General features: G+C 41.4%; 1 protein-coding gene and 1 long non-coding RNA gene across 4 annotated transcripts in view; one reads left to right on the forward strand and one right to left on the reverse strand.

The window, feature by feature from the left end:
* LOC119505047 (zinc finger protein 300-like) overlaps positions 1-26,142 on the reverse strand; it is a 129,584-nt gene that overhangs the window by 7,388 nt on the left and 96,054 nt on the right. For 2 of the 3 annotated variants that reach the window (XM_037797755.1, XM_037797753.1), the window contains 2 exons: positions 18,635-18,697; positions 18,156-18,230 (listed from right to left, as the gene is read on the reverse strand). In XM_037797755.1, the coding sequence (XP_037653683.1) occupies positions 18,160-18,230; positions 18,635-18,697 (134 nt within the window). In that variant the 3' untranslated portion in view covers positions 18,156-18,159. Of the gene's footprint in view, positions 1-8,831; positions 9,356-18,155; positions 18,231-18,634; positions 18,698-26,142 lie in introns of those variants that run through there. The other variant, XM_037797754.1, reaches the window with a different exon arrangement.
* Positions 1,215-7,013, forward strand: LOC119505048. The gene is made up of 3 exons (XR_005210674.1): positions 1,215-1,354; positions 6,413-6,503; positions 6,981-7,013. It is a non-coding gene; the product is annotated as an uncharacterized LOC119505048 (long non-coding RNA).

Here is a 26,142-nt window from a genome sequence, read left to right on the forward strand (position 1 = left end):
ACTTTTATAATCATAGCAGATCACTGAACTTAAGGATTATCCAAGCCACTGGATACGGTTTCGTAGATAATTCAGTGTGTGAAAGTGGTTAGCTTTGTTTTGATTATTTGCTATCCTTAACATTTCTAAACTTGATGCCAGTTGGTGGCATTCTATGATGCTGGGAGTATGGTAAATTATCATCTCTGATCCACAGAATTTCGTGTTATCTAAATTCCCGGCACTTCTTCTTCCCACTGGCGTAAATGTTCTTTATTCTCAAGAAGTGCTGCCACTGTCACAGCATAGTCACAGCTTGGGTTGACTGTTACCGAGCCTGGCTCTCCAGTGGGATCAGGAGAAGGGAGGACGGGGTGGATGGTTTCTGATGGAGTGAGCCGCCCACAGAGGACAGTAAGCCGCCATCACTCCAGAGAAGCTTTGGCTACGGTGGGGCAGTGGTGCTGGTGGTGAAGTGCACACACAGTGAAAGCATCCCATGGATAGCAGCTGAGGTAGATGGTTTTCATTAACTACAAATAAAAAGTGAACTGTTCATAGATCATGCTGATTCCACCTAGTACACCAGCTCCCTCTCCTAAACTGTGAGTCAAGGACACCACCATCTTCACCAACTCTCCCCTGTATTCTCCATCACATTGGTTACCAACTCTTGTCAAATGTTCTACTAAAATAGCTCTGGACATTTCTGTATTTTAATGAAAGGTAATAAAGTATGTGGACTGTCACACAGAAATACATGTATAAATATTAATTTAAAGAAATAATTTGTAACTGAATATAAAAGAATAGGTATATCCACTCTTAGACTATAAAGGCTAAAACACATCTTATGGGAGATTAGAGCAACATGGAATTAAGTAAATGACTTCATGTTAACTAATTTTTTTCTGTAACTTTTTTTTATCTTTCTATTTAAAAAAAAAAAACAAAACAAAACAGAAAAAACAGCCATGACCAAAAAAAAAACGTTTCCTTGTCAATTCCCCCCTTTTCTTTTCCAGGGCTTTTATAGGTCTCTGTCTTCTGGCATCAAGAATAACGCAACAGTATCTCTGACTGCTTTCTCTTCATTCTAGGTCATTCTATTCCTGCTGCTCTTTCCCACCTTGGTTCTTTACTTATGTGTCTCTTAAAAAATGCTCTGCAAATTTACCTTTTTATGTTATTTTATTGGTTACTAACAATTTTTTTTTTATTTTTGGCAGAAAGAGCAAGTTAGTACCCTGTATGAAAACATCAACCTCGTGGAGTTGAGACTCATTCAGCCATATGAACACGTTATAACGAACTGTATCTGTGAGATCAAACTTCAGAGCCCGGAAATGGAAAACCTGGCCATTGCCGTGAAGAGGTATGGAAGTCATCCTTTCTAGGTGGTCCTTTAACTTGCTCTCTGACCCGTGTGGCAAATGGACTGAGCTGCGTTATCACCTTATGATAGCGCTGAGAGGGGAAGTTGATCAGGCGGTAACTTGTGGGGTCAGCCAACGGTCAGTCAGTAGATCTCTGTGATCCCATTATATCAACTATTCTAGGCCAGTAATTAGATATGTAACAATTTGAAGACATTTTCAAAAAAATCTTACATCGAGGTAATTGAACTACAGGAAATGGTCTGTCCCGAGAGGTGGGCGTAACTCCCTTTGAAGACTGGCTTTGTCGCCTATAGGTGTGTGACCCTGGGAAGGTTATTGCATTTCCCTGAGCCTCAGCTTTTGCATTTGCAAAAGGAGGATGACAATATTCATCTCCACACAGGTGGAGCAAGGCTTCTTTCCCTCTTTCTAGCCCTGCTCACCTGACCCTCCCACCTGAGCTAAAGCCAAAAACCTGTTACACCCTCACTATATAATACAGTAATTTTATCTAAGCTATAACTGGCTTACAGAGGATGGCTTACGGGTTTTAACAGCAACCCCATGTGGTAGCAGCATTTACATTGTTGCATTACCAAGTGTCAGCCTCTTTTCCCCAGCAGGACCAAACTATGGGAAAGAGAGGGTGCTTTGTCTGTCGCACATCCTGGGCGCTGTGCTGCACAGACGCTTCTCACTGCCACGTGCTTCTCCCCACTCCCAGCTGCTGCGCACCCCACCCCGCTGGTGTCTGGAACTTATAAATACACCCCTTTGATGGGTGCTGCCCTTACTGCATTGGGGGCTGGGGAGGTCGGTGCTGCAGTTTCCACTTTCTTTCAGCTCCTCTCTCTATTCTCCCCCTCAGCAAGAAGATGAAGCTGTCATAGTTGACCCTTTGAAGTCACTGAAGGGAATAAAAATGGAGAAGGGAAAATGTAGGCATGCAAGAGTTAAACTTCTCATGGGGGGTTTCTTCTGATTTCAGTTCCTGACCTCATTTGCCTTCTAGGGGTCTGCATTAGGGTAATAAAAGGTGGTCATTAGATCTCCAAATGTTGGAGAATATTCTGGAGTAAGGACCCGAACCCCAGAGTTGGCTTCCCTTAAGGGGTGACTGGCAGGCACACACGTGGATTCTTCAGATTCTCCAGTGAATTTCTATTAAAACACACACAGGTACACACAGACCCACACAATGGTATGTGGACACACACATGCACACAGCTTCTAAGGACAGTTCCATGTAAACCCAAAGGGAATAAGGGAGCAGTGTCCTTTATGTTCTCATCACTACCTCTCTCCCATGGATTAGCACGTCGCATTAGGATGAGCTGTGCTGGTGTCTTCTCCCTGAACGCCCTTCTCCTTTCAAAGCCTGTGCTCTCTGGCTGGGATCTGGAGCCTGGCTCCATTCTGAGCCAAGCAGTTTCTATTTGCCCCTCTCTCTTAGCTGTTGAAGACCTCACTTATATGTTTAAATGCTGACCTGTGATCATTCCCTTACATTCTTAGCCAAGGAACATCCTCAGCCCCGTGTATGGTTAGGAGATGGTGGAAGAGCTGCTTCTGTCTTCTCTTTGTTTGCGGGGCCCCGGGCCAGGTTATCGTGCACAGTTCCAACATGCCAAGAGTTAGGAATTGCCAGGGCAAACGCTGTTCATGGGCTCCCTGATTTACAACCGAAAAAAAAAACAAAGACAGAAAAAACAGAAAAGAACAAGAGTTGCTGAGAAATGAGAATGGCAGGGAGAACACATTCAGGGAGAGGTCCCAGATATTTTGGGGACTGGGTGGTTGTTAGAAGGACTGGCTTGAAAAAGTGGTCATAACAAACAAGAAGGAACTTCTGGCTTAGCTTTTACTGTCCCAGATTTGACAAAAAAAAATTGCTGTGGAGATATGTAATTTCTGTAGCAGGAACTTAGAAACAGAAACAAGCTGTCTTTCCAAACAGTGGTTAACATAACCTGAGGAAGTCTGTGTGTGAGGGGAAAATAAATAGGAGTAGAAAACAGTGAGAAGCTATTCAAAAATTTACTTTGGGGTCTTCCCCACTTTCCAACACTAGTTTGGAGTTTTATGTAGAAATTAAACTAATACATGAACAAATTGTGTTGTGAGGGAGCAAATAAGTTAAAGCAGGTTGGGTGGTGTAGCAGAAGCTCCTCAAACAGGAAGATGGGGGCCTATTTTTACATTTAAGCTCTGCTCTCTACCATTTATTAATAAAATGTCATTGGTCCAGGGTGAATTGGCTCTCGAGAACTCATGGTTTCTGCTTTCATGTAGCTTGTAATCTATTTGGGTGGGCAAGGCATATGCATATGACAAGCTAAATAATTAGATATGAAGCTGAAAGAAAACAATTCTGTTTTTTTCTTTTTAGGGTTTAATCTGAAAACTCCAAATGCTGTAAAGTGACACACAACTCCATACTAGACAACTGCAAAATAAAATTATCCTTGACCCCTTCTCACCTAAATATTTCCATTTCTAACTTTCTAGCAAATCAGAATGTTCTGTCTCTACAGAGAGAGATTTAATTCAGTTACTAAAAGAAACAGAAGTTTTCTAGAAAGCAACCTTATCTTAAGGGGACAAAGAGAAATAAGTATTGTTTTAGAGCTCTTCTTTCCCTTTTAATTTTAGCATATAGCATTGAAGTTTTATATAATGCAATATCAAAATTATATTTAAACTATTTTTTTGCTATGGGTTTTTTTTTTTTTTAAATTAAATTCAGTTTTATTGAAATACATTCACACACCATACAATCATCCATGGTATACAATCCGCTGTCCACAGTATGATCCACATAGTTATGCGTTCGTCACCACAATCTATCTCTGAATATTTTCTTTACATCAGAAAGAACCAGAACAAGAATAAAAAATAAAAGTGAAAAAAGAACACCCAATCATCCCCCCCATCCCACCCCATTGTCCTTTAGTTTTCATCCCCATTTCTCTACTCATCCATACACTAGATAAAGGGGGTGTGAGCCACAAGGTCTACACAATCACACACTGTCACCCCTTATAATCTACATTACTATATAATTGTCTTCAGGAGTCCAGACTGCTGGGTTGGAGTTTGGTAGTTCCAGGTATTTCCTTCTAGCTACTCCAATGCATTAAAACCAAAGACATGTTATCTATATAGTGCATAAGAATGTTCACCAGAGTGACCTCTCAACTCCATTTGAAATCTCTCAGCCACTGAAACTATTTCGTCTCATTCTGCATTCCCCTTTTGGTCAAGAAGATATTCTCAGTCCCACGATGCCAGGTCCACATTCATCCCCAGGAATCGTATTCTGCATTACCAGGGAGATTTACAGCCCTGGGAGTCGGGTCCCACATGGGGGGTAGGGCAGCGAGTTCACCTGTCGAGATGGCTCAGTTAGAGAGAGAGAGGCCACATCTGAGCAACAAAGAGGTACTCCGGGGAGACACTGAGGCACAATTATATGCAAGTTTAGACTCTCCTTTGCAGTAGCAAGCTTCATAAGAGCAAGTCCCATGATCGAGGGCTCAGCACATCAAATCGCCAGTCCCAATGTTTGTGACAACATCAACACCAGTCCAGGTGAGGATGTCCAACACATCCGCACCTTCCCCCAGATCCTCGGGGCTGGGGAGGGGGAGGCTGTAAATATGTTTTTTATTATCTGCCCAAATTACTCTGGGATGTGTCACTATTTCACTCCAGCCTACACTAACCTATCATATCTCACTTTCTATTCAAAGTTCCATGGAATTGTGGTGTTTGAACAAATCGACTGTAGAGTTGTACCGTTTAGAAAATTTAGATCCTTTCCCAAATAGATATCTATTCCCTTGGTCTCACATGGAAGTTCAAGTTTAAAACACAATCAGTTTCAACCTTTACCCTTTGGCCTGGCTTGACCTGGTCTTAACCAGACCTGCTTCATTCATATCACTAATTCAAGTCTGGGCTCTTTTTCAGCTTTTTTTTTCTTTCTTTGAACAGTGGCTGTATGCACTAATACTGACATTCATATCTGCCGAGCTCTAGCTCTGAGTTTCAGGTGTCTCAGAGATATGCATTGTTCCGGAGACCAATCAGGTTATATGCTAGGGGATCAGCATCTCAAAGTTTAGAGACAGGCATTACAATTCAGGGATAGAGTTAACTGCTGTAAGAGCTTACAATCTAGGGACTATTACAATAATTATGTCCACGTTAGGCTATGTTCTAAGATTCAATTCTGAGTTTACACATTTGTAGTTAGTCCATATTGGTGAGGCATTAAAGTGTTTGCCTTTATTTCTGGTGTACTTCACTCAAATACTGTGTACAGGACCCATTCACCTCGTGTGTCTCACAGCTTCACTCCTTCTTGTAGTTGCTCAATGTTCCACTGTATGTGTACACCACAGTACACTATTCCATTCTTAAGTCAATGTACCCTTAGGTCATCTGCACCCTTTGTAAATCATGATTACTGCCTCCATGAACACCAGGTTGCAAATGTTCATTCATGTCTCTGCTCTCAGATCTTCAAATGACATACCCCATAATGAGGATGCAGGACCTTTTGGTCTCCACATACTTAACTTTTTGTGGAACAACCACACTGACCTTCAGAAAGGCTACACCATTCTACCTGCTCATCAACAGGTAGATAGGTACATCCTTCTCACCATGTTTTCTCCCAACACTTTTACTCCTATTACGGGGTTCTTTTACATCCAGTGTGTAGCTCTGTCATGGCAGCAAATAGGATTTTTGCAATTTACTGAGCTTCCCAATGATTCGATATCTTCACCTATTCTTTGCTACAATCTAATTTAACATAATTTTATCTAATTTCATTTGTTTAATGTCTAGTTTTAACATAACTTTGCACTGAAATGGACAAATTACCAATTTCATTTTATCATGTGAAATCACTAGGGGATGTTATTTTGAATATTGCATCTCCTCATGTATATAATATGGGGCTTGAAATAGATGAGTTCTGAGTTTCCTCTTCATCTGACTAGTCTGAGAGTATAACGCGAAGGCACATGTCCTTTGGATTGCAGAGCCCAGGACAAGGCAGCCATGCAGCTGAGTGAGCTGGAAGAGGAAATGGATCAGAGGATTCAGGCAGCAGAACACAGGACACGGAAAGAAGTGAGTTTCTAGGATTGGCTCTTTCGTGGTACAAATGTTTATGAGGTACCTTTTCTATACTGGGCACTCCTCTAGGTGTCGGGGCAGGAGGAACAAGTCTGTTTTAGTGGTTGTCTCTTGGGGAATTAGGATAGAGAGAGAAGACAGATAATAAACTGGGTGATAAATAAAGTAGTTAATTTCAGACAGCAGCGGTGCCAGTGAAGACAGTAAAGCAGCGTGTGTCATTCACCCTGGCGGAGTAGAGGCTGCTCTAGGCTGGGGGTCAGAGGTCGCATTGAAGAGGTGACATGAGAGCTGGGGCCTGCAGGAGGGCAGAGCCAGCCTGCATTAGAGAAGATGGCTTGACTTGAACACACCACTCTCTCATTGCCAGTGCCCACCACCAACTTTAAATCTAGATTACAGTGGAATTAAAATCCTATCTTTGAAACATTGGAATTTTATTATGAAACACACCTTTTCTTCATATTGTAGGAACTCTTTAAAGCTGAAAATTGGATGCGGCCTCAGTGATTTCCACTGAAGAAAACAACTTCTTTCCTTGTAAAATATCTGTAGGTGATTAATGTTTACTGTAAGCAGAAAATAGACATATTTCTTCGAGTAGTTGAAGGTTAGGTTAAACATTCCATTTTTGTCTGTTCATTTGTCCCATTAACTCTGAGAGACAGAATAGATCAGAAATGCCTGAGCATTGACATTTAATAGACCTCAGGTTGAATCCTTGCTCAGTCCTTCCCTAGTTTAGATGGCACTTGAGAAATAGCCTCACCTCTGAGCCTTTTTTGTCCCATCTTTAAAATGGGATCATGCCATGTTTTAGTTTCCTGGCTGCTAAAACAAATATACAATGGACTCACTTAACAACAGGGTTTAATTGGCTTGTGGTTTCAGAGGCTAGAAGGCTTGCTTCTTCCCCAGGTTGGTATCTTTTGGCTGGCAATCTTTGGGGTTCTTTGGCTTTTCCGTCACGTGGCAATGCACGTGTCGGCGTCTTCTCCTTTCTCTTTCCGGTTCCCTCAAGTTCCATCTTCTGGCCGCTCCCCATGACTTCTCTCCCCATCTGACTTCCACTCTGCTTATGAAGGACTACATAATCTGGATTAAAATTCTCCCTGATTCAGTGGGGCCATGCCCTAACTGAAGCAACATCATGAAGAGCTCCCATTTACAGTGGGTTCACACCCACTGGAACGCAGACCAGAACCAAGAACACGTCCCCACTGGGGTTTACAGTTCAGTTCCCTCCTTCCGCCTGCCTGCTTTAAAGGAGGCTGGAGTGTGATCCTCTGTAGCAGGGGCCTAGCTCCATGCCCGAGAAGGGGTGGGCGTGCTGTGCCCGCTTCTTTCTCTTTCCCTGTGTGTTCTCGACTTCTTTCAGATGCTTTACCTGAAACTGCTTTACCACATGTTCTGGTTTGCCAATGCTACCGTTACACAAAATACCAGTAATGGATTGGCTGTTATAAAGGGAGTTTATTTGGTCACAAATTTACAATCTGAAGTCATGAAAATGTCCAAATCTAAGACATCAACATGAGTACACCTTCCCGAAGTTAGGCCAATGGCATCTGGAAAACCTCTGTTAGCTGGGAAGGCACATGGCTGGCATCTGCTGATCCTGGGTTGTGTTCCACTCCTCACTCAGCATTCCTCAAAATGCTGCTCTTGGGGCGTTTTTTCCTCTCTTAGCTTCTCTGGAGCAGACACTGGGCTAGCATCTCCCAAGTGTCAGCAAAAGACTGCTTTCGGCGGCCGTCTCCAAAATGTCTCTCTCAGCTCTCAAAAAGTCACTTTCAGCTGCTCTGAGGTCCTTTTGTTTGTGAGTTCTTTTATAGGATGTCAATCAAGACCCACCCTGAATGGGCGGGGCCATATCTCCACGGAAATAATCTAATCAAAGTTATTACCCACAGTTGGGTGGGTCACATCTCCATGGAAACATCCAGTCAAGAGTTCACACCCTCATCAAAAAGATTAATCAATCTGCCCCCACAAGATTGCAGCAAGTGATATGGCTTTTTCTGGGGGACATAATATATATACAAACCGGCACACCACACGTATGCCCCTGGGTCTCTTTGCTATCCTTTACCTCTTAATAACAAGTTTAATAACAATTTGGAAGTCAACTCAATGGTATAATTGGTTCCAGATTCATGATCCAGTTTAATGCAATAGATATCCCACTCTTCTGTCAGGACCTTCTTTTTGTGGTCTCAACACGGTGAAATCATTTTTCGCGCCTCTTTTCTCTCCATCCACTGTATTCCATCTGTTCATTCATTAAGGAAACACTTACCTAAAGCACATGTGTTAGCCTGACTTCGAATCTCGTTGCTTCTTTTGGCTAAATATCTTCCAGATCTGTTGTTGGTGATGGGGACGTTATGATGGCCCTCACTCCCATCTCACCCTTATAACTTTGTGTTTTGTTTGTTATAATGTCCTCCTGGCTGGTTTCCTTGGCTCTAGTCCAGTGGTGGTAAATCCGTGGCACCTGCACCATCACTTCCTTCCATAGCCATGGCAGACATGGCTTGGCTGGTCACTCGCTGCCTTCTTTCTTCTGGACATGGATGTGGGCTCAGCCCTGGCAGGGTCTTCCAGCCCCATCCTAGTCTCTACCCGACACCGTCTAAACACGGTCTCTCTGTTATAACCCGTCCAGGCTAACTGAAGATTTTCTAGAACTTTCCTCCAATTGGCATGGCTTGCCTCAGCCCCCAATTTGTTCTTTACTCCAGAGCTCCACCCCAGTGGCATAGAAGCTCATTGCCGTGCTTTGGCTCCAGTGGTTTTCTTTGCTTTGATGATTGTCACCCTTTTCCTTTACGCTTCCCTAAAATCTGCAAAACGTAGGAAAAGTCTCACTTTCTCCTCATCTTCTAGCACATTCACATATCCAAATAAAGACACTAATACTATTTCTATGACATCAATCAAACCTCTACCTGTGCTTACAAATCAGGTAAAAGCATTAAAATGGATTTAGTTAACTCAATTACCAAATTCCCCACCACAACTTCCAGTCTGCATGTAAAAAGGGCTGCTTTATCAAAACAAGGCCCAGGCATGGAAATTCTAGTCCAGGGTGGCCTTAGGTAAAATGCACCATCTACTCATATCCTTGGTTTGTGCTACACTGGTTTGGATTCATTTATCACATGCGACTTTGTAACTGATCGTGGATATGTTGTGTGTTTTACCATCCTCGCAGCCAGAAATGACAACTCATGTTTCTAGGGTATTTTCTATCCAGTTCTCATACAGGGCCTTATGTACAACAAATGTAAGAAAAATGTTGGCTGATGAAACCAACTGGGTTTTCAACTCTCCTTATTATCTGAAAAATAGACTATTTTAATTTTTTTTCTGTGTATTGTTCTATGCATTCATAAATTGAGATCATGTAAACCCAGAGTTTCAAGTGGGAAATCGGAGTTTACTAGGTAAGATAATTTCAAAAAGCACAACTGCTTTGAGCCCACCCTGGGTGGGTACAGTGAGCTCTTTTACCATACAGAGTCATCATCAATTTACTTACTGGCAGGATATAGACAAGACTCCGCCGAGTATCCATTTTAGATTTCTCACATATCAACTCAAATCTGTTTGCTCATCTGTAAAATGAGGCACTCTAATTTTAAGGTTCAGAAAAAGAGACTTTAAAAAGCAACAAAACAGTAAACTAAATTCAAAGCACTTAATATACAACATGGTCTTCAAAACAACTGTGAGCAAACAAAAAAAAAAAAGCTATCATTATTCTCATTTTACAAAGGAGGAAAATAAACCTCAAAATCCAAGTTACAGCTGGGAAAATTGACCCACAATGAGACAATCAGACATATTACAGTAAAATTATTGGAATTTAAAGGGAAAAATATGGGTGTCCAGGAGAAAAGACAAAGTTCCCCTGAGGGAAAGAAATGAGCCTAGCATCAGACTTTCTGACACCAAGACTTTAGGAAAGAGGACAATGGAGTAACATATTTAACATACTCAAATAAAGAAAACATGTACCAAAGACTTTATATCCAGCTGAACTGACCTTCATGTACAATCTGAACAAACTTATTGATTTGCAAGAACTCAGGGTATATAGTTGTCATAAGCTCTTCCTCAGAAATATACCAGGTAACTAGCTTTAGAAAACCAAAATGACAGAAGAGACACCAATATAAGGAGGGATGACGAGCATTATAGATGTACATGAGGATTAAAACTAAGTGATCTTATAAAGGATACAGGAAAGTATGTACTGTCTACATGCTCTGACATCATAGAAAGAGTATGATGGGAAAATTATATGAAAAACATATTAAGCTTGTTAATTTTCTTACAGATATTATCTGGAAGTAAAAAGATAATACTTCAAGTCAGATGATGGGGAAGAGAGGAGGAGGGGCAAGAAGAGGTTAATGTTAAATTTCACTATTGCACACAGCAGGGAATCTATACACTAGAAACACACACACACACACACAAAAGGCAAAAGTGGCAAAAATAAAAGTGGTATTATTTAAAAGTAACCATTAGAACAACAATACAAACCTTCCTAAATACCAGAAGATGGAAAAGATGGACAAAATATATGTATATCACAAAGCCATAAGCCAGCTTAGCGGGTACAGAATGTGTTTCGGGTGATGAAAGTTTTGCTAACAAGTGGTGGTGATGGGAGTACAACATTGTGAATGTTAATTAATGCCACTACATTGTACATTTAAAAATGGTTAAAATGGCAGATATTATAATATATGTGATACCACAATAAAAATAAATGAATTGAGGCCAAACATAGATTTTATCAAGTAATGTAAATGGGCTTAACTGGCTTATTAAATAAAAGGGTTTTCATGTGAAAGCAAAAGTCAAGTGACTAACTCAAGAGGCATATAATTTCAGAGCTGTGACAAATCTCAGCTCTTCCTGGCTCCTAGCTGTTTACAGAAGAGATGAAAGAGATGACCTATAAAGCCAGGAAAACTCTACCAAATGTACTTTAATGAAAATCTCCATCATTAAAAAATAATTATTAAATAAAACCCTGGACAGTTGAATAAAAAATTTTTTTAAAGCATAGCCATAGCCAGGTATGAGTTCTTAAGAAAACTAGTGTTACTCATGGGATTCTTTCATTTAATTCATTCAACAAATATTTACTGAGAGTGTGCATGCGATTGGGTCCTTTTCTAAGTGTCGGGGATACGAGGCTTGGATATCACTTTTCCTGTGTGCAGAGACCCAGATATATAAATGAAGTGCATGTTGGCTGAGCACTTCCCTACGTGCTAGTATTGGCTTCCTAAAATAGAAGATTAATGGAAACAATGACAGGCTTAAACTGCACTGACACCACTAGGCACTACTAAAATAATGCATCTTAGTGCCATATGATGCCAGGCACAAAACAGCAGCTCATTAAAATGCCTGGGATGGGAATGACTGTCCAAGAAAGCATTCTGTCACAGGAATGTAGCTAGTGTTTCCTATAAAAGTAACTAAAAAGCCACAGAATTCTTCTCTCCCTGCCTCTCTTATCCAGCAGAACTCTTTTGCTTTATATTAAAACGGTTTTAATCTTTCATGACATAGAAAGTTTATGGCCGCAGGAATAAGACCTGCTAGAGTCAACAGTGTAATTATCTGCACTCTTCCAAGTGTTTTCAAAATACATTCCGGTTGGGATTGCCCTAATTAAGAAACAGGCACTTTATGCTGGTGGTCTAGAGCTGTCAACAATATGGGTTAAAAGGAATTTTAAAATCTTTGCCCAAAGCATTTTTTCTATAGCAATTATTTGAAGTGTTCATACCTCAATCTAGTTTCACAAAGGATTTGATGCAGTCTCAACATCCTCCCAGTATACTGCTGACTTCTGACTCTACTTTAAAGTGACATTTATATGAGCTGAAACATGTAAAGCACTGAGAACACTGCATGACACATGGCAAGCGTGAGCTACTATTGTATTAATAGCACCATTCAAACATTCTTTTTAAAAGTTGTGAATAAGTGCGTGAGGCAAAGTGGATGACTATATTGTAATTTTCCCTGCTATTCTAGTTGAAAATGGGGAGGAATTTTGGTACATGAAGAATTCTCAGAACATTTTTAGGACATTGTGGATTCTTAAAAAAATAAATCTACAGAACAGATGAAAAGTTAATGGCATAAAATTAAACAGATCAGACTTCCTTCCTAATGGTACCCAAAACACATTTTCTCAGCAATGCTTCCTGGATCCAGTTTTAAAAATGGCCAAAGAAGAGGCAGGGTGGGGAGTCAGGATCTCAAGAAACCCATCTAACTTCAGACCTGGGTATAGAGAATTTAATAAATTATGTACCTGTTAGGGATTTACAGGGGGAAAAAGAGGGGGATTGATAAGGGGAAAAAAAAAACAGAGACCCACAAATAAGATGGAGATACTCAACCAAGCTCCAAATGTTTCAGTGATAAAATAACAAATTGCATGTTAACAGCACTGTAATTGCTCCTTTTGTTTGGTTTCTTTGTAATTACTTTAATAAATTACTCTGCCTTCCTCCCATCACTCAAGTAGGTTGTCATCCACAGGCACAATCAGTACAGATTGGGTACAATGGTGCTCACTGATAGGGAGGGGGAATGGCTGGTGCCTCCAGAGCTGTGACTCATTAGAATCCATAAAGCTTTTCTATGGAAATCAAGTATCAATGAAGCTATTGCAAGAGATTATGGCTACATAAATGCAGACCAGTTATGAATTCTCACAGGGCAACAGCACTCTCAAAAAGAGGCAAAGGCACCAATGCCTGGGAAACCACTTGATATAAGTGTTCGTCAGCTGCGAAAGAGCCGCTGCCCGAGCCTACTATTTTGCTAAAAGCTGGATAATTCCTAGCAAGTAAAGGGATTCTTGGTTCAGCACTCCCTGAACTCATCATGTGCCATTCTGCTAGGTGTTGTGGGCTGAAGGTCCCAGACTGTCGACCCTAACAAAGTTTCCATCAGCCCTTCTGGGTTCAAGAAAGAACCAAGTAATTTTTACTAGTCTCAAATATCGGTTTCCAGAAAACATAAACTGAATATAAAATAGACCTCTGTCACAAAAGACAAACAGAGCAATAAACCACTTTGTTAAAAGAGTTTGAAATCTGTACCTGGCTTTGTAATTTTGAATATTTCAATATTAGAATTATTATTAAAGTATTCTCTTACAAGAAATAAAATTTTAAAAGGTACAATAAGTGGTACTAATTGCATAAGCCAAGCTAGGTTTTACGTACTATTTTAAAAAGTCTTCTAGGGATTATTATTCAAACCAAGATCATCACAGATTGCAGTTCAGAGTCAAGTTTGTGGAAAGAACAAACAAAATAAATGTAGAATGAAAATGTTCCAGAACTTAGGAAGGAATTTATCACAAAGAAAATAGTTTCATTATTTTTTCCAAAAGGCTCAGAAAATAGAATTTAACATCTGACCCCAATTCAAATGGCCGCTGTATACTATGAAGTCCACATTTTCACAACCTTCTTTCTAGATTTTTACATCTCACTCTTGTTATATCAAGGAAAATCTCACCCAATTAAAAACAATTTTATGCTCTCAAGAGTATTGTTTTTTGGGTCCTGGCAGGAAAGAATAATTCAGGTCAATCTTAAAGGAGGCTATTGCTGGAAACCGTTTGCACATGGTGTTCGTTATGACCGATCATAGCAGAGGTCATGTGATCTCACCCTGGCCAAGACTACTCGCTACAAGACTAATGCACATAAAGGATCGCTTGTTAATATCAGCCAACCTTAGAACTGTTGAATTTTCAATGTTTTGAAGGTTAGCCAATGAATACTTCTGATATCATCATTTATACTTACTGATGACTAAAAATGGCTACTTTATGCTTTGTTTTCTGCATATTATCAGATATACTAGAAAGGATCTGAAAAATGGAATTTTCGTATTCTAATGGAACCATACCTCATTTGTATATTTCCTCAAATATACTGCCATAAAATATTATCGTACAACATATTCTAATCCCCGGAACAGTGACAAAAGAATTATTAAAACTCATGAAAAACTGGTGTATTATTCCTCCATATTTGAGTGTGATGTGATGCATAATTCGTTTATCTTTGGATCAATTCAAGATAAAAGCAGAAAAAAAAAAAAAGAAAAAGAAATGTGGTGCATTCCAAAACCAATACCCATTTGGTAAAATCCATTAACGTTATTTTTAAAAATATACAGGATACAATTCACTGTTCCAATTACCATTGTTTTACCTCCCCCTGGCAAAGCTTGTGGATCCACTCATCCTAACTGTTCTTTGTGGAGTCGTTCAGGACCCCCTGCGGCAAAAATTATTCAAACTAAATAAAGAGAATTGAAATATTTAAAAAGGAAGAATATCAGAATGTAAGGAGAAAATACCTGAGGGCCAGAAGCAGAAGAGAGGTGAGTTTTGTAATTCAAAATGAAGAGAACAAGAAACGGTATAAGAGTTCAGTTACACCAGTGCAAAAAGGGCTAACATATAAAGATAAGATAAAATGGAGATAAAAGTCAGAAAAGATACAAGAAGATGCATAAGAGAGAATTCTGCATCTTCAGCAAGTTAAGAAATGAGAACCTGTAAGGGAGCAGAGAAAAACAGTGCGGCTGTCTGGTGGGAGAGAGTAGCCCCAAGAAGAGGGTGGAAGCAGCCAGGAACCTAAAATAAAGGAAAGGCATGGAAAGCATTTTAAATTCCTTATCTGGGCGGTATATCTCACTCACTCAATTTACTTTATTTCATTATTTGTTATTTTAACACACAGCAGAGCACAGGGTAACTTTGTTCTGCTGTCCCTTCCTCGCTGAAAAACTCCACTAGTATTTCAAGTTATAACAGGCTGTTCCTACCCCTGAGCACCTTCAAGATTTTCTTTGAGGGGGAAAATAAATATCTGCTGTAAGATTATATTCATTACATATAATTCCTTGCCCAGTGCCCATTTTTAGATTCTGGCCATGCACTGGACTGTTTGTTTTCCTTTCTGACGCAGGTCAGAAGGTTTTCTGTTTTCCATTTCCCACAAGTCGGTAAAAATGGCATCCTCTTATCAGAGAAAAAATGCTATAGCCCTAGAGTTAAATATAGACTAGTTAACCAAATTAACTCATCTAGGCTGAATCCTGAGAGAGGCCTGAAAATGGAGACAAGAGATTGGGGGGACAGGAGTCTCGAGGAAGGGCAGTGTGTTTGGAGGAGGAATGGGTAGGGACAAAGAAAATAAAGTAGGCAAATAAAGGCAATAGCTAGATTTAAAATGAACACCTGCAAGAAATGAATAAAAGCAGAAAAGATCATAGCTTTATTCTAATATAGTAGAAAAATTATAGTGGATGCATAAAAAAGAAAAATGGAATAATTTCCTTCTACTTGTGGTATGCAGATATTTTAGAAAAAAAACTTATTAGACTAAAGAATAACTACCTAGATTCCTGCAAATGACAGGTTCAAATCCTAGCTAAAGGTTAACATATGACCGCTGCATACTAATTACCACCCAGAGATCACTCTGTATTTTGGAACATTCGGGGAATCAGGGGACACAACTCAACTCCCAGCTGCAGGAAGTCTTCCCTGCCTTCCAGAACATCGTTCTAATGCCCTTTGTCGTGGATTTCTCTCCCTTTAACCTCACCCTTGAAAATACTGCACGCTTAGCCTCAGCTTACTCCAACCTCTCTCTTATAGGTGTGGCAGAGGCAAACAGTGGTCCCAGGGGCCGAGAAGCGCTTCTTAAGGCCAGGAGACAGATTTAAGACACTGTAGTAGCTGGTAATTAGTATTCACTGAGAGGACTCTGAAACTCCCCTTCATTTTGTCCTCCCCACTTCCACCCTCAAAGCAAGTCAGCATTAAACTTCATTCCTTGAAAGGAAGTTCTGAATAGTGGTTCTGACTACTTCATTTTCAGGCCCTCTTCAAGACTGCTGCCCAAACTTTCAAAGTCAGCCAGCCATTCGTCTTCCCTGTGAGATCTAACACAACAGCCTTTGTCAAGTAGAAGAGGTTCAGTGAAGAATTTCCATTCTCTTGAACATAAAATCCTCAGGGTCCCCTTCACTCTTCTCATTCTCAGAAGACATGGTGGTCACATCATTCTCAGAAGCCACGGGTGCAAAAGATACAGTTACTTCCGGTTCAATGCAGTAATGACGCTGCCTAGCAATCTACAAAGATAATAGCTTCCCCTTCTTTTTTTGTGTGCATGCCACACTGAGTTTGGGAGATCTTATTTTCGGCTTAAAAAATCATAGGTAGAAGACATTTCTTTGAAATACTAAGCAAACCATAATTCTTTTTCCTTCTTGGGATATTTTATGATCTCACTGGTCACCTCACAAGCATTTCAAAAACACCTAAACCACGAGGGTTAAACAAACAAGGCGAGTTACTAGAGCAGGCTGAGGTATGCTCAGAAAAATCAAGACTGTTCAAAATGAAAACTTTTTCCATTACTCTTTAACTGAAGTACATACATCCCTTTTCTTTAAAAAAAAGAAGGGCTGAGGGTCCATTTTTCACACCCCAAATGTCTAGCTACAAACTATTATAGTCCCAGGTTGGTTCTTTTTCCCATTCTCTTCGCAGATGCCCTGTGCTATCCTCAAGTGCACTCTGCAACTTTGGTATCATCTTCATTATGATGGGCTTTGTGCATATTCTCAGACGCTGCCATGCCCATACTAAAGCAACACATCACAGAAGTTGGCAGCAAGGCTATCAGCAAGAATTTGGCTTCAGAATGAGGAATGATGCATCATACATTGTAGCAGAAGAAAAACAACACACTGCTATTTTAAATCCCTCGGTGCTATAAAAAATCGAACAAACAAAAAACCCCAGTAAAATATAATTAAGCAAAAACAACAACAAAAAGCATATCTGCTGTAACATTTGTAAAGACATTATTCACTTATTTTTAAGAGTTTTCAACAAAAGTCACTTAAGAAACAACAGGTGACTTACCTGACTTCATAATATTTACTACACCGACAAATCAAGTTTTCACTTAATACAGTTTCAGGGGAAAATAGGCAGTCTCAACTTCTGCGAAGCAACATATTGAAATTCTGAATTTAGGAAAACAAATTTCTCATTTGCTTTACAATAAATAAAATCCCTCCCAGTGTTTCAAAACTAATACACTTATTTCATCTTCTGTCTCCATTTTGAGATGGCTCTGAAGTCGAGGTGAGTGAGTGTGCTACAGTTTGTGCTACAACCACATACAGAAACCTAAGATTGGCTGATTTATTCTGAACACAGTTTTTCTTTTTTCAGAGATCCTTTAACCCTGCAATAAGAAATAATACTGGTCTAATATAATAATGGAATCCACTTAAGTCCTATTGCTTTATTTAACAAGCACGAAACAAATGTCCATCCCAGGTCATTCTTATTTCATGAAAACACAGTATGTTGATAATCATTAGGATTATCAGCCCATATTCCTATAGCACTATCCATATAAATTATATCTACGGTTTACTGTACATTTCCTGAAAACTTTATAGAAAGCTGCTACTCTATTGCGGTCAAGTACTCAGAGGCAAAAGAGATCTGTCACCAACTCCATCCCGTGCTATTTTTCAGGACCCTACCTTTTCAAACACCTCTTCGTTCTCCCTTCGTTTCCGTTTTCTGGGTCTCCGGTTCACTCGAATCCATTTCGTGACCTGAAGTTCAAAAACCATAGCGCATTTTAAGCAGGACGGCGGGTCCCGAGGGCCGCCCCTCGGCGAGAGAAAGAAACGGTCAACCGCCTCGCGACGCAACCTTCCGCGGCTTCACCTGGAGAAGCCACAGGCACCTTTCGCGGCTCGCCCGGCCGCCTCCGCGCAACGGACTCCCGGGGCGCCCGGAGTGCGCGCGGCCCCCAGACCCCCATGCTCCGGGCTGCGGCGCGCTGAGGCCGTGACCTTCGTCCCCGGGGTGCGCGCCGGAGCCCCCCAACAAGGGGCCATCTTCCCGAGCCTGTCGCGCGCCGGCGCCGGAGGCTGCGCAGCAGGGACGCGGCGCGGGACCCACCGCCCCGGGGAGGAAGGGGAGCGCAGGAACCGCCCGACCGGCCGCCACTCACCTCGGCGCTCACTTGCCGCGCGAGCCCGCACTCCGCCCCGGCCTGGCGCTCCTTCTGCAGCGGCTGCGGGGGAAGGAGACAGAGTCAAGTTTACACAGGAGCGACCCCGGCCGCCCTCCCTCGCGTCCCCACCAACTAGGCGCTGGCCTCTACCTCGCCTCGCGGGAGGCGAGCATGGAAGCGGGCGCGCCGGAGCCCACAACCCAGCGCCCGCCCGCCGGGCCGGCCCGGCGCAGAGCAGCGCGCGCTCCCGGCCCGCAACACCTAAGGCGGAGCGCAGGCGGCGGGCGGCGCGGGGACCCGGGCGGTGGCGCGGGCGGGAGGGCGGGGGCGGGGCCTGCCTTAAAGGTATAGGAGGCCGCGCTGCCCTCCCGGCAGGTCGCCTCCGCCCCCTCCCCGCCCCGCGCGCCTTTTATTTTATTGTTCTGTTTGCAGACATCTTTCTGCCTCTCTCCTGGGCCTGGCAGCGCCAGCTTTCTCCCACGCGCGGACGGGCCACGGGCGCGCACGCCTCACCTTTCCACCCCCACCCCATCCCGGGACCCTGGGGACGAACGACGGGCTTTTGTGGCCGCTGCAGGAGCGGAAGCGCTGCCCGCCCGCTGGCGAAAGGGCTCTGCAGGAGAAGCGCCCCCGCCCCCGCGGGCGGCCTGAACTCTCTCGTCGGGTCAGAAGCCTAAGTGTCCTGATGGCTTTCGCGGAGGGAAAGGAACTTTGCTAATGGAGCATTGCCCGCGAATGGATTAGACGCCATTAAGTAGGCGTTTGTCAGTGGCCCCTCCGGAATCCGGGGCGGCGGCAGGTGACCTCCCCCGGGAGAGGCCCGGAGCTGGTAAAAGCCAAGCCTCGCTCTCCGCCCGGCCGGTGGAGACACGCAGCCTTCAAACTACCCGGGACCCGGCTGAATTTAAAAACAGCCGATCTTTTTTCATAATTAGGGGGAAAGTTTCCGCTTAGTTTATAAAACTGTGCGATATCCAAGTCTTTCCACCGACCCCAAAAAGGCTTCCTTCCCGTCCACTTCAGAAGTTGGCTGAACCAGGTCCGGGTGGGGGGTGGCACTGGGTGGGGAAAGACGGGGAGTCAGGTCGCAATTGCTGATCCTGACCATCCCTTTAACTTTATGGCATTTCTTTAAAGAAAGTCTGTCTTGCCCTCTCTTTTGCTACTCCATCCTTCTTTCAAGATCAAAAGGTTTAGATGAAAGCCAAGATCAAACTCACTAAATAGAAGCAACTTTGCCATGGAGTATTTTATACAAAGAGGAGCTTCTTAATGGAGATATCAGAGTGGAAAACTTTATTTTATCCCTTCATTCCACATTCATAACTGGCCTACTTAGAACTACATTGCTGATGCACTTCTATTTCCTAAAATAAAAGTAGTCTGTTGGAATGAGGGATTCTTGACTTAGTGAGGGGATAGGGAAGGGCAATTGATGCTTAAATTGTACAGTTTCTATTTGGGTGATGGAAAAGGTTTGGTAATGGATGGTGGTGATGGTCGCCTAACATTGTGAACCTACTTAACAGCACTGAATTACATATTTGAATGTGGTTAAAAGGTGTAGTTTTAGGTTTATATCTGTTACTAGAATAAAATTTTTTTTTACAGAACTAGAGGACTGTACAACACAGTGAACCCTAATGAAAACCATGGACTATAGTTAATACTCCAATTATAATAATATTCTTTCATCAATTGAAACAAATGTACCATACTAATGCAAGGTGTTAATAATGGGGTCACGGGTGGTACATGGGAACTCTTATTTTCTGCATTTTTCTGTAAACCTACAACTTCTCTGAGAAAAAAAATTTAACTCTAGAGGGATATAAATAGATATATTAGCCATTTTGTATCAGTACCTAAGTGCTAAGAAATCCGTGTTCATTTGCTAAAGACTTTTCAATGTGTTATCGAATCTTTTTCTACATAATATAAAAATGTACAACCAGCCATGTACAATTTTTCTAAAAGAAATGCATAAAAATACTTAATGTCTTGCAAATCTTAAGTGCACATACACAAAGACATAAAAATTACAAAGGGTGAAGTGTAGTTCATAATTGCAGAGGTGCTTAATTTTAAATGGAAAGAGAACTTGGAATTAGTCAAGATCTCGAAATCAACAGAAATCTATCACTAGCAGACACTCCCTTTACCCACTAGAATTTTTTTCCTTGGGAGTTCGCCATCCCTAGCAACTTTGATATGAAGCATTCAGTATTGATGTACTAAAACAATGCTCTGCCTAAATGAACCTTTCTTAAATGTCCTCTTTGTTGATTTGTCATCAATTTTAAACATATGATCTTAGAAGAAGCACAAAACAAAATAAATCCCAACAATTCAATAACAGTAATACAGATAACTCTTGCAAATTAAATCTTATAAAGGCTTCCATGAAAATCTCTTATTACCCCTGGGTAGTGAGTACTTGCAGGCTTTTTCTCTTATAATCCTCATCTTGTAGTCAAACACACACACATCTGTTCCTAACTATCAATCCCACTGACCCACTTGTAAAATTAAGAATTGAGACCTGGGAACCCCACCTTGCTGCTACTGACACAATCTCCTTTCTTCCCTACTGCCTGAATCACAGACAACCTAACTGTCTCTGATGTAAGCTGAACCAAGTGAACATGCTGCTGTCGCTGTGCACTTCTGGTGCTTTGTTGAGTGGGTTGTAAAAGCTGTGGTCCGTTCCAAACGCCTTACTGATTGCCTTGCTTCTACGCTTCCCTGTCCTCCCACCCCCACAGCCCATCCTCCACAGAGAAGCCAGATGATATTTCCAAAAGCAATTCAAATTATATCACTTTGCTTTACTGAGAATGTGTTTCCTTCTCCTCTCTGCCTGGCTGGCTCCTGCTTACCCTCTAATTCTGAGCTTGAACAGCACTTCTTCAGCAAGGTCTTTCCTTATCCCCTCTCCAATCCAATTATGTCACCCAACTAGTCTTTCTAATAGCATCATGTTTATTCCATTTGAAGTACTTAGATTTTTTTTTAAATCTTCATTTTATTGAGATATATTCACATACCACGCAGTCATACAAAACAAATCATACATTCGATTGTTCACAGTACCATTACATAGTTGTACATTCATCACCTAAATCAATCCCTGACACCTTCATTAGCACACACACAAAAATAACAAGAATAATAATTAAAGTGAAAAAGAGCAATTGAAGTAAAAAAGAACACTGGGTACCTTTGTCTGTTTGTTTCCTTCCCGTATTTTTCTACTCATCCATCCACAAACTAGACAAAGGGGAGTGTGGTCCTTATGGCTTTCCCAATCCCATTGTCACCCCTCATAAGCTACATTTTTATACAACTGTCTTCGAGATTCATGGGTTCTGGGTTGTAGTTTGATAGTTTCAGGTATCCACCACCAGCTACCCCAATATTTTGGAACCTAAAAAGCGTTGTCTAAATTGTGCGTAAGAGTGCCCACCAGAGTGACCTCTCGGCTCCTTTTGGAATCTCTCTGCCACTGAAGCTTATTTCATTTCCTTTCACATCCCCCTTTTGGTCAAGAAGATGTTCTCCATCCCACGATGCCAGGTCTGTATTCCTCCCCGGGAGTCATATTCCACGTTGCCAGGGAGATTCACTCCCTTGGGTGTCTGATCCCACGTAGGGGGGAGGGCAGTGATTTCACCTTTCAAGTTGGCTTAGCTAGAGAGACAGGGCCACATCTGAGCAACAAAGAGGCATTCGGGAGGAGGCTCTTAGGCCTAGCCTCTCCTTTGCAGCAACAGTCTTCCCAAGGGTAAATCCTGTGGTAGAGGGCTCAACCCATCAAACCACCAGTCTCCTATGTCTGTGGTCATGTTAGCAACCATCGAGGTGGGGTAGGCCAATACCCCTGCATTCTCCGCAGGCTCCTCAAGGGGGCTCTACATATTTTTTTCCTTGTTTTTTTTTAACTTTTTTTTTTTTAATCAACTGTAGGAAAAATAAAAAAATTTTTAAAAAATACAATAAAAGAACATTTCAAAGAGATCATAACAAGGGAGTAAGAAAAAGACAACTAACCTAAGATAACTACTTTACTTCCAACATGTTCCTACTCTACCCCAAGAAAGTTACCTAACAGCAACATTTCTGTGAACTTGGTCCTACTATACCCATCAGAAATTAACAGACCATAGTCATTCCTGGGCATTCCCAGAATGTTAAATTTACCCATGATAGCTTATCTATTTCTTCTTGGATTATTGTTCCCTCTTCCTTAATTTCTCTCTATTGCTAGTTCCCCTACATTCTACATTATAAACCATGTTTTGCATTTTTCAACGTTCGCATTAGTGGTAGCATATAATATTTCTCTTTTTGTGCCTGGCTTATTTCGCTCAGCATTATGTCTGCAAGGTTCATCCATGTTGTCATGTTTCACGAGATCGTTCCTTCTTACTGCTGTGTACTATTCCATCATGTGTATATACCACATTTTGTTTATCCACTCATCTGTTGAAGGACATTTGGGTTGTTTCCATCTCTTGGCAATTGTGAATAATGCTGCTATGAACATTGGCGTGCAGATATCTGTTCGTGTCACTGCTTCACGATCTTCCGGGTATATACCGAGAAGTGCAATTGCTGGATCGAACAGTAACTCTATATCTAGTTTTCTAAGGAACTGCCAGACTGACTTCCAGAGTGGCTGAACCATTATACAGTCCCACCAACAATGAATAAGAGTTCCAATTTCTCCACATCCCTTCCAACATCTGTAGTTTCCTGTTTGCTTAATGGCAGCCATTCTAATCAGTGTGAGATGGTATCTCGTGGTCTTAATTTGCATCTCTCTAATAGCTAGTGAAGCTGAACATTTTTTCATGTGTTTCTTAGCCATTTGTATTTCCTCTTTGGAGAACTGTCTTTTCATATCTTTTGCCCATTTTATAATTGGGCTGTCTGTACTACTGTCATTGAGTTGTAGGATTTCTTTATATATGCAAGATATCAGTCTTTTGTCAGATACATGGTTTCCAAAAATTTTTTCCCATTGAGTTGGCTGCCTCTTTACCTTTTTGACAAATTCCTTTGAGGTACAGACACTTCTAAGCTTGAGGAGTTCCCATTTATCTATTCTTTCTTTTGTTGCTTGTGCTTTGGGTATAAAGTCTAGGAAGTGGCCACCTAATACAAGGTCTTGAAGATGTTTTCCTACATTATCTTCTAGTAGTCTTATGGTACTTTCTTTCATATTGAGATCTTTGGTCCATTTTGAGTTCATTTTTGTGTAGGGTGTGAGGTAGGGGTCCTCTTTCATTCTTTTGGATATGGATATCCAACTCTCCCAGCCCCATTTGTTGAAAAGACCATTACGACCCAGTTCAGTGACTTTGGGGGCCTTATCAAAGATCAGTCGGCCATAGATCTGGGGGTCTATCTCCGAATTCTCAATTCGATTCCATTGATCTCTATGTCTATCTCTGTGCCAGTACCATGCTGTTTTGACAACTGTGGTTTTATAATAAGCTTCAAAGTCAGGGAATCTAAGTCCTCCCACTTCCTTTTTCTTTTTTAGAGGGTCTTTAGCAATTCGAGGCATCTTCCCTTTCCAAATAAATTTGATAACTAACTTTCCCAAGTCTGCCAAGTAGGTGGTTGGAATTTTGATTGGGATTGCATTGAATCTGTAGATGAGTTTGGGTAGAATTGACATCTTAATGACAATTAAGCCTTCCTATCCATGAACATGGAATATTTTTCCATCTTTCAAGGTCCCCTTCTATTTCTTTTAGTAGAGTTATGCAGTTTTCTTTGTATAGGTCTTTTACATCTTTGGTTAAGTTTATTCCTAGGTACTTGATTTTTTTAGTTGCTATTGAAAATGGTATCTTTTTCTTGAGTTTGTTCATTTCTAGCATATAGAAACATTACTGACTTATGTGCATTAATCTTGTATCCTGCTACATTGCTAAATTTGTTTATTAGCTCTAGTAGCTGTATCGATTTCTCAGTGTCTTCCAGATATAAGATCATATCATCTGCAAACAATGACAGTTTTACTTCTTCTTTTCCAATTTGGATGCCTTTTATTTCTTTGTCTTGCCAGATTGCCCTGGCTAGCACTTCCAGCACAATGTTGATAGCGGGCATCCTTGTGTTGTTCCTGATCTTAGAGGGAAGGCTTTCAGTCTCTCACCATTGAGTTTTCCATATATGCTCTTTATCATATTGAGTAAGTTTCCTTCAATTCCTACCTTTTGAGGTGTTTTTATCAAAAATAGATGTTGGATTTTGTCAAATGCTTTTTCAACATCTATTTAGATGATCATTTGATTTTTCCCGTTTGAATTGTTAATGTGTTGTAATACATTGATTGATTTTCTTATGTTGAACCATCCTTGCATGCCTGGAATGAACCCCACTTGGTCATGTTGCATGATTTTTTTAATGTGTCTTTGGATTCGATTTGCAAGTATTTTGTTGAGGATTTTTGCGTCTATATTCATTAGGGAGATTGGCTGGTAGTTTTCCTTTCTTGTAGCATCTTTGCCTGGTTTTGGTATTAGATTGATGTTAGCTTCATAAAATGAGTTAGGTAGTGTTCCATTTTCTTCAATTTTTTTTTATTGAATTCAGTTTTATTGAAATACATTCACACACCATACAATCATCCATGATATACAATCCACTGTCCACAGTATGATAACATAGTTATGTGTTCATCACCACAATCTATCTCTGAGCATTTTCCTTACATCAGGAAGAACCAGAACAAGAATAAAAAATAAAAGTGAAAAAAGAACACCCAAATCATCCCCCCATCCCACCCCATTTGTCCTTTAGTTTTTATCCCCATTCCTCCACTCATCCATACACTAGCTAAAGGGGGTGTGATCCACAAGGTCTTCACAATCACACTGTCACCCCTTGTAATCTACATTATTATATAATTGTCTTCAGGAGTCCAGACTGCTGGGTTGGAGTTTGGTAGCTTCAGGTATTTACTTCTAGCTATTCTAATACATTAAAGCCTAAGAGGTGTTATCTATATAGTGCGTAAGAATGTCCACCAGAGTGACCTCTCGACTCCATCTGGAATCTCTCAGCCACTGAAACTATTTCGTCTCATTTTGCATCCCCCTTTTGGTCAAGAAGATACTCTCAGGCCCACAATGCCGGGTCCACATTCATCCCCGGGAGTCATACTCCGCGTTGCCAGGGAGATTTACACCCCTGGGGGTCGGGTCCCACGTAGGGGGGAGGGCAGCGAGTTCACCTGTCGAGATGGCTCAGTTAGAGAGAGAGAGGGCCACATCTGAGCAACAAAGAGGTACTCAGGGGGAGACTCTTAGGCACTATTACATACAACTTCTGAGTCTCCTTTGTGGTAATGAGCCTCATAAGGGCAAGTCCCATGCTCGAGGGCTCAGCACATCAAACCGCCAGTCCCGATGCTCGTGACAACATCAACACCAGTCCAGGTGAGGATGTCCAACACATCCGCACCTTCCCCCAGATCCTCGGGGCTGGGG

Source organism: Choloepus didactylus, chromosome 10 (genome assembly GCF_015220235.1).
Source record: "Choloepus didactylus isolate mChoDid1 chromosome 10, mChoDid1.pri, whole genome shotgun sequence".
NCBI lineage: Eukaryota > Metazoa > Chordata > Mammalia > Pilosa > Megalonychidae > Choloepus > Choloepus didactylus.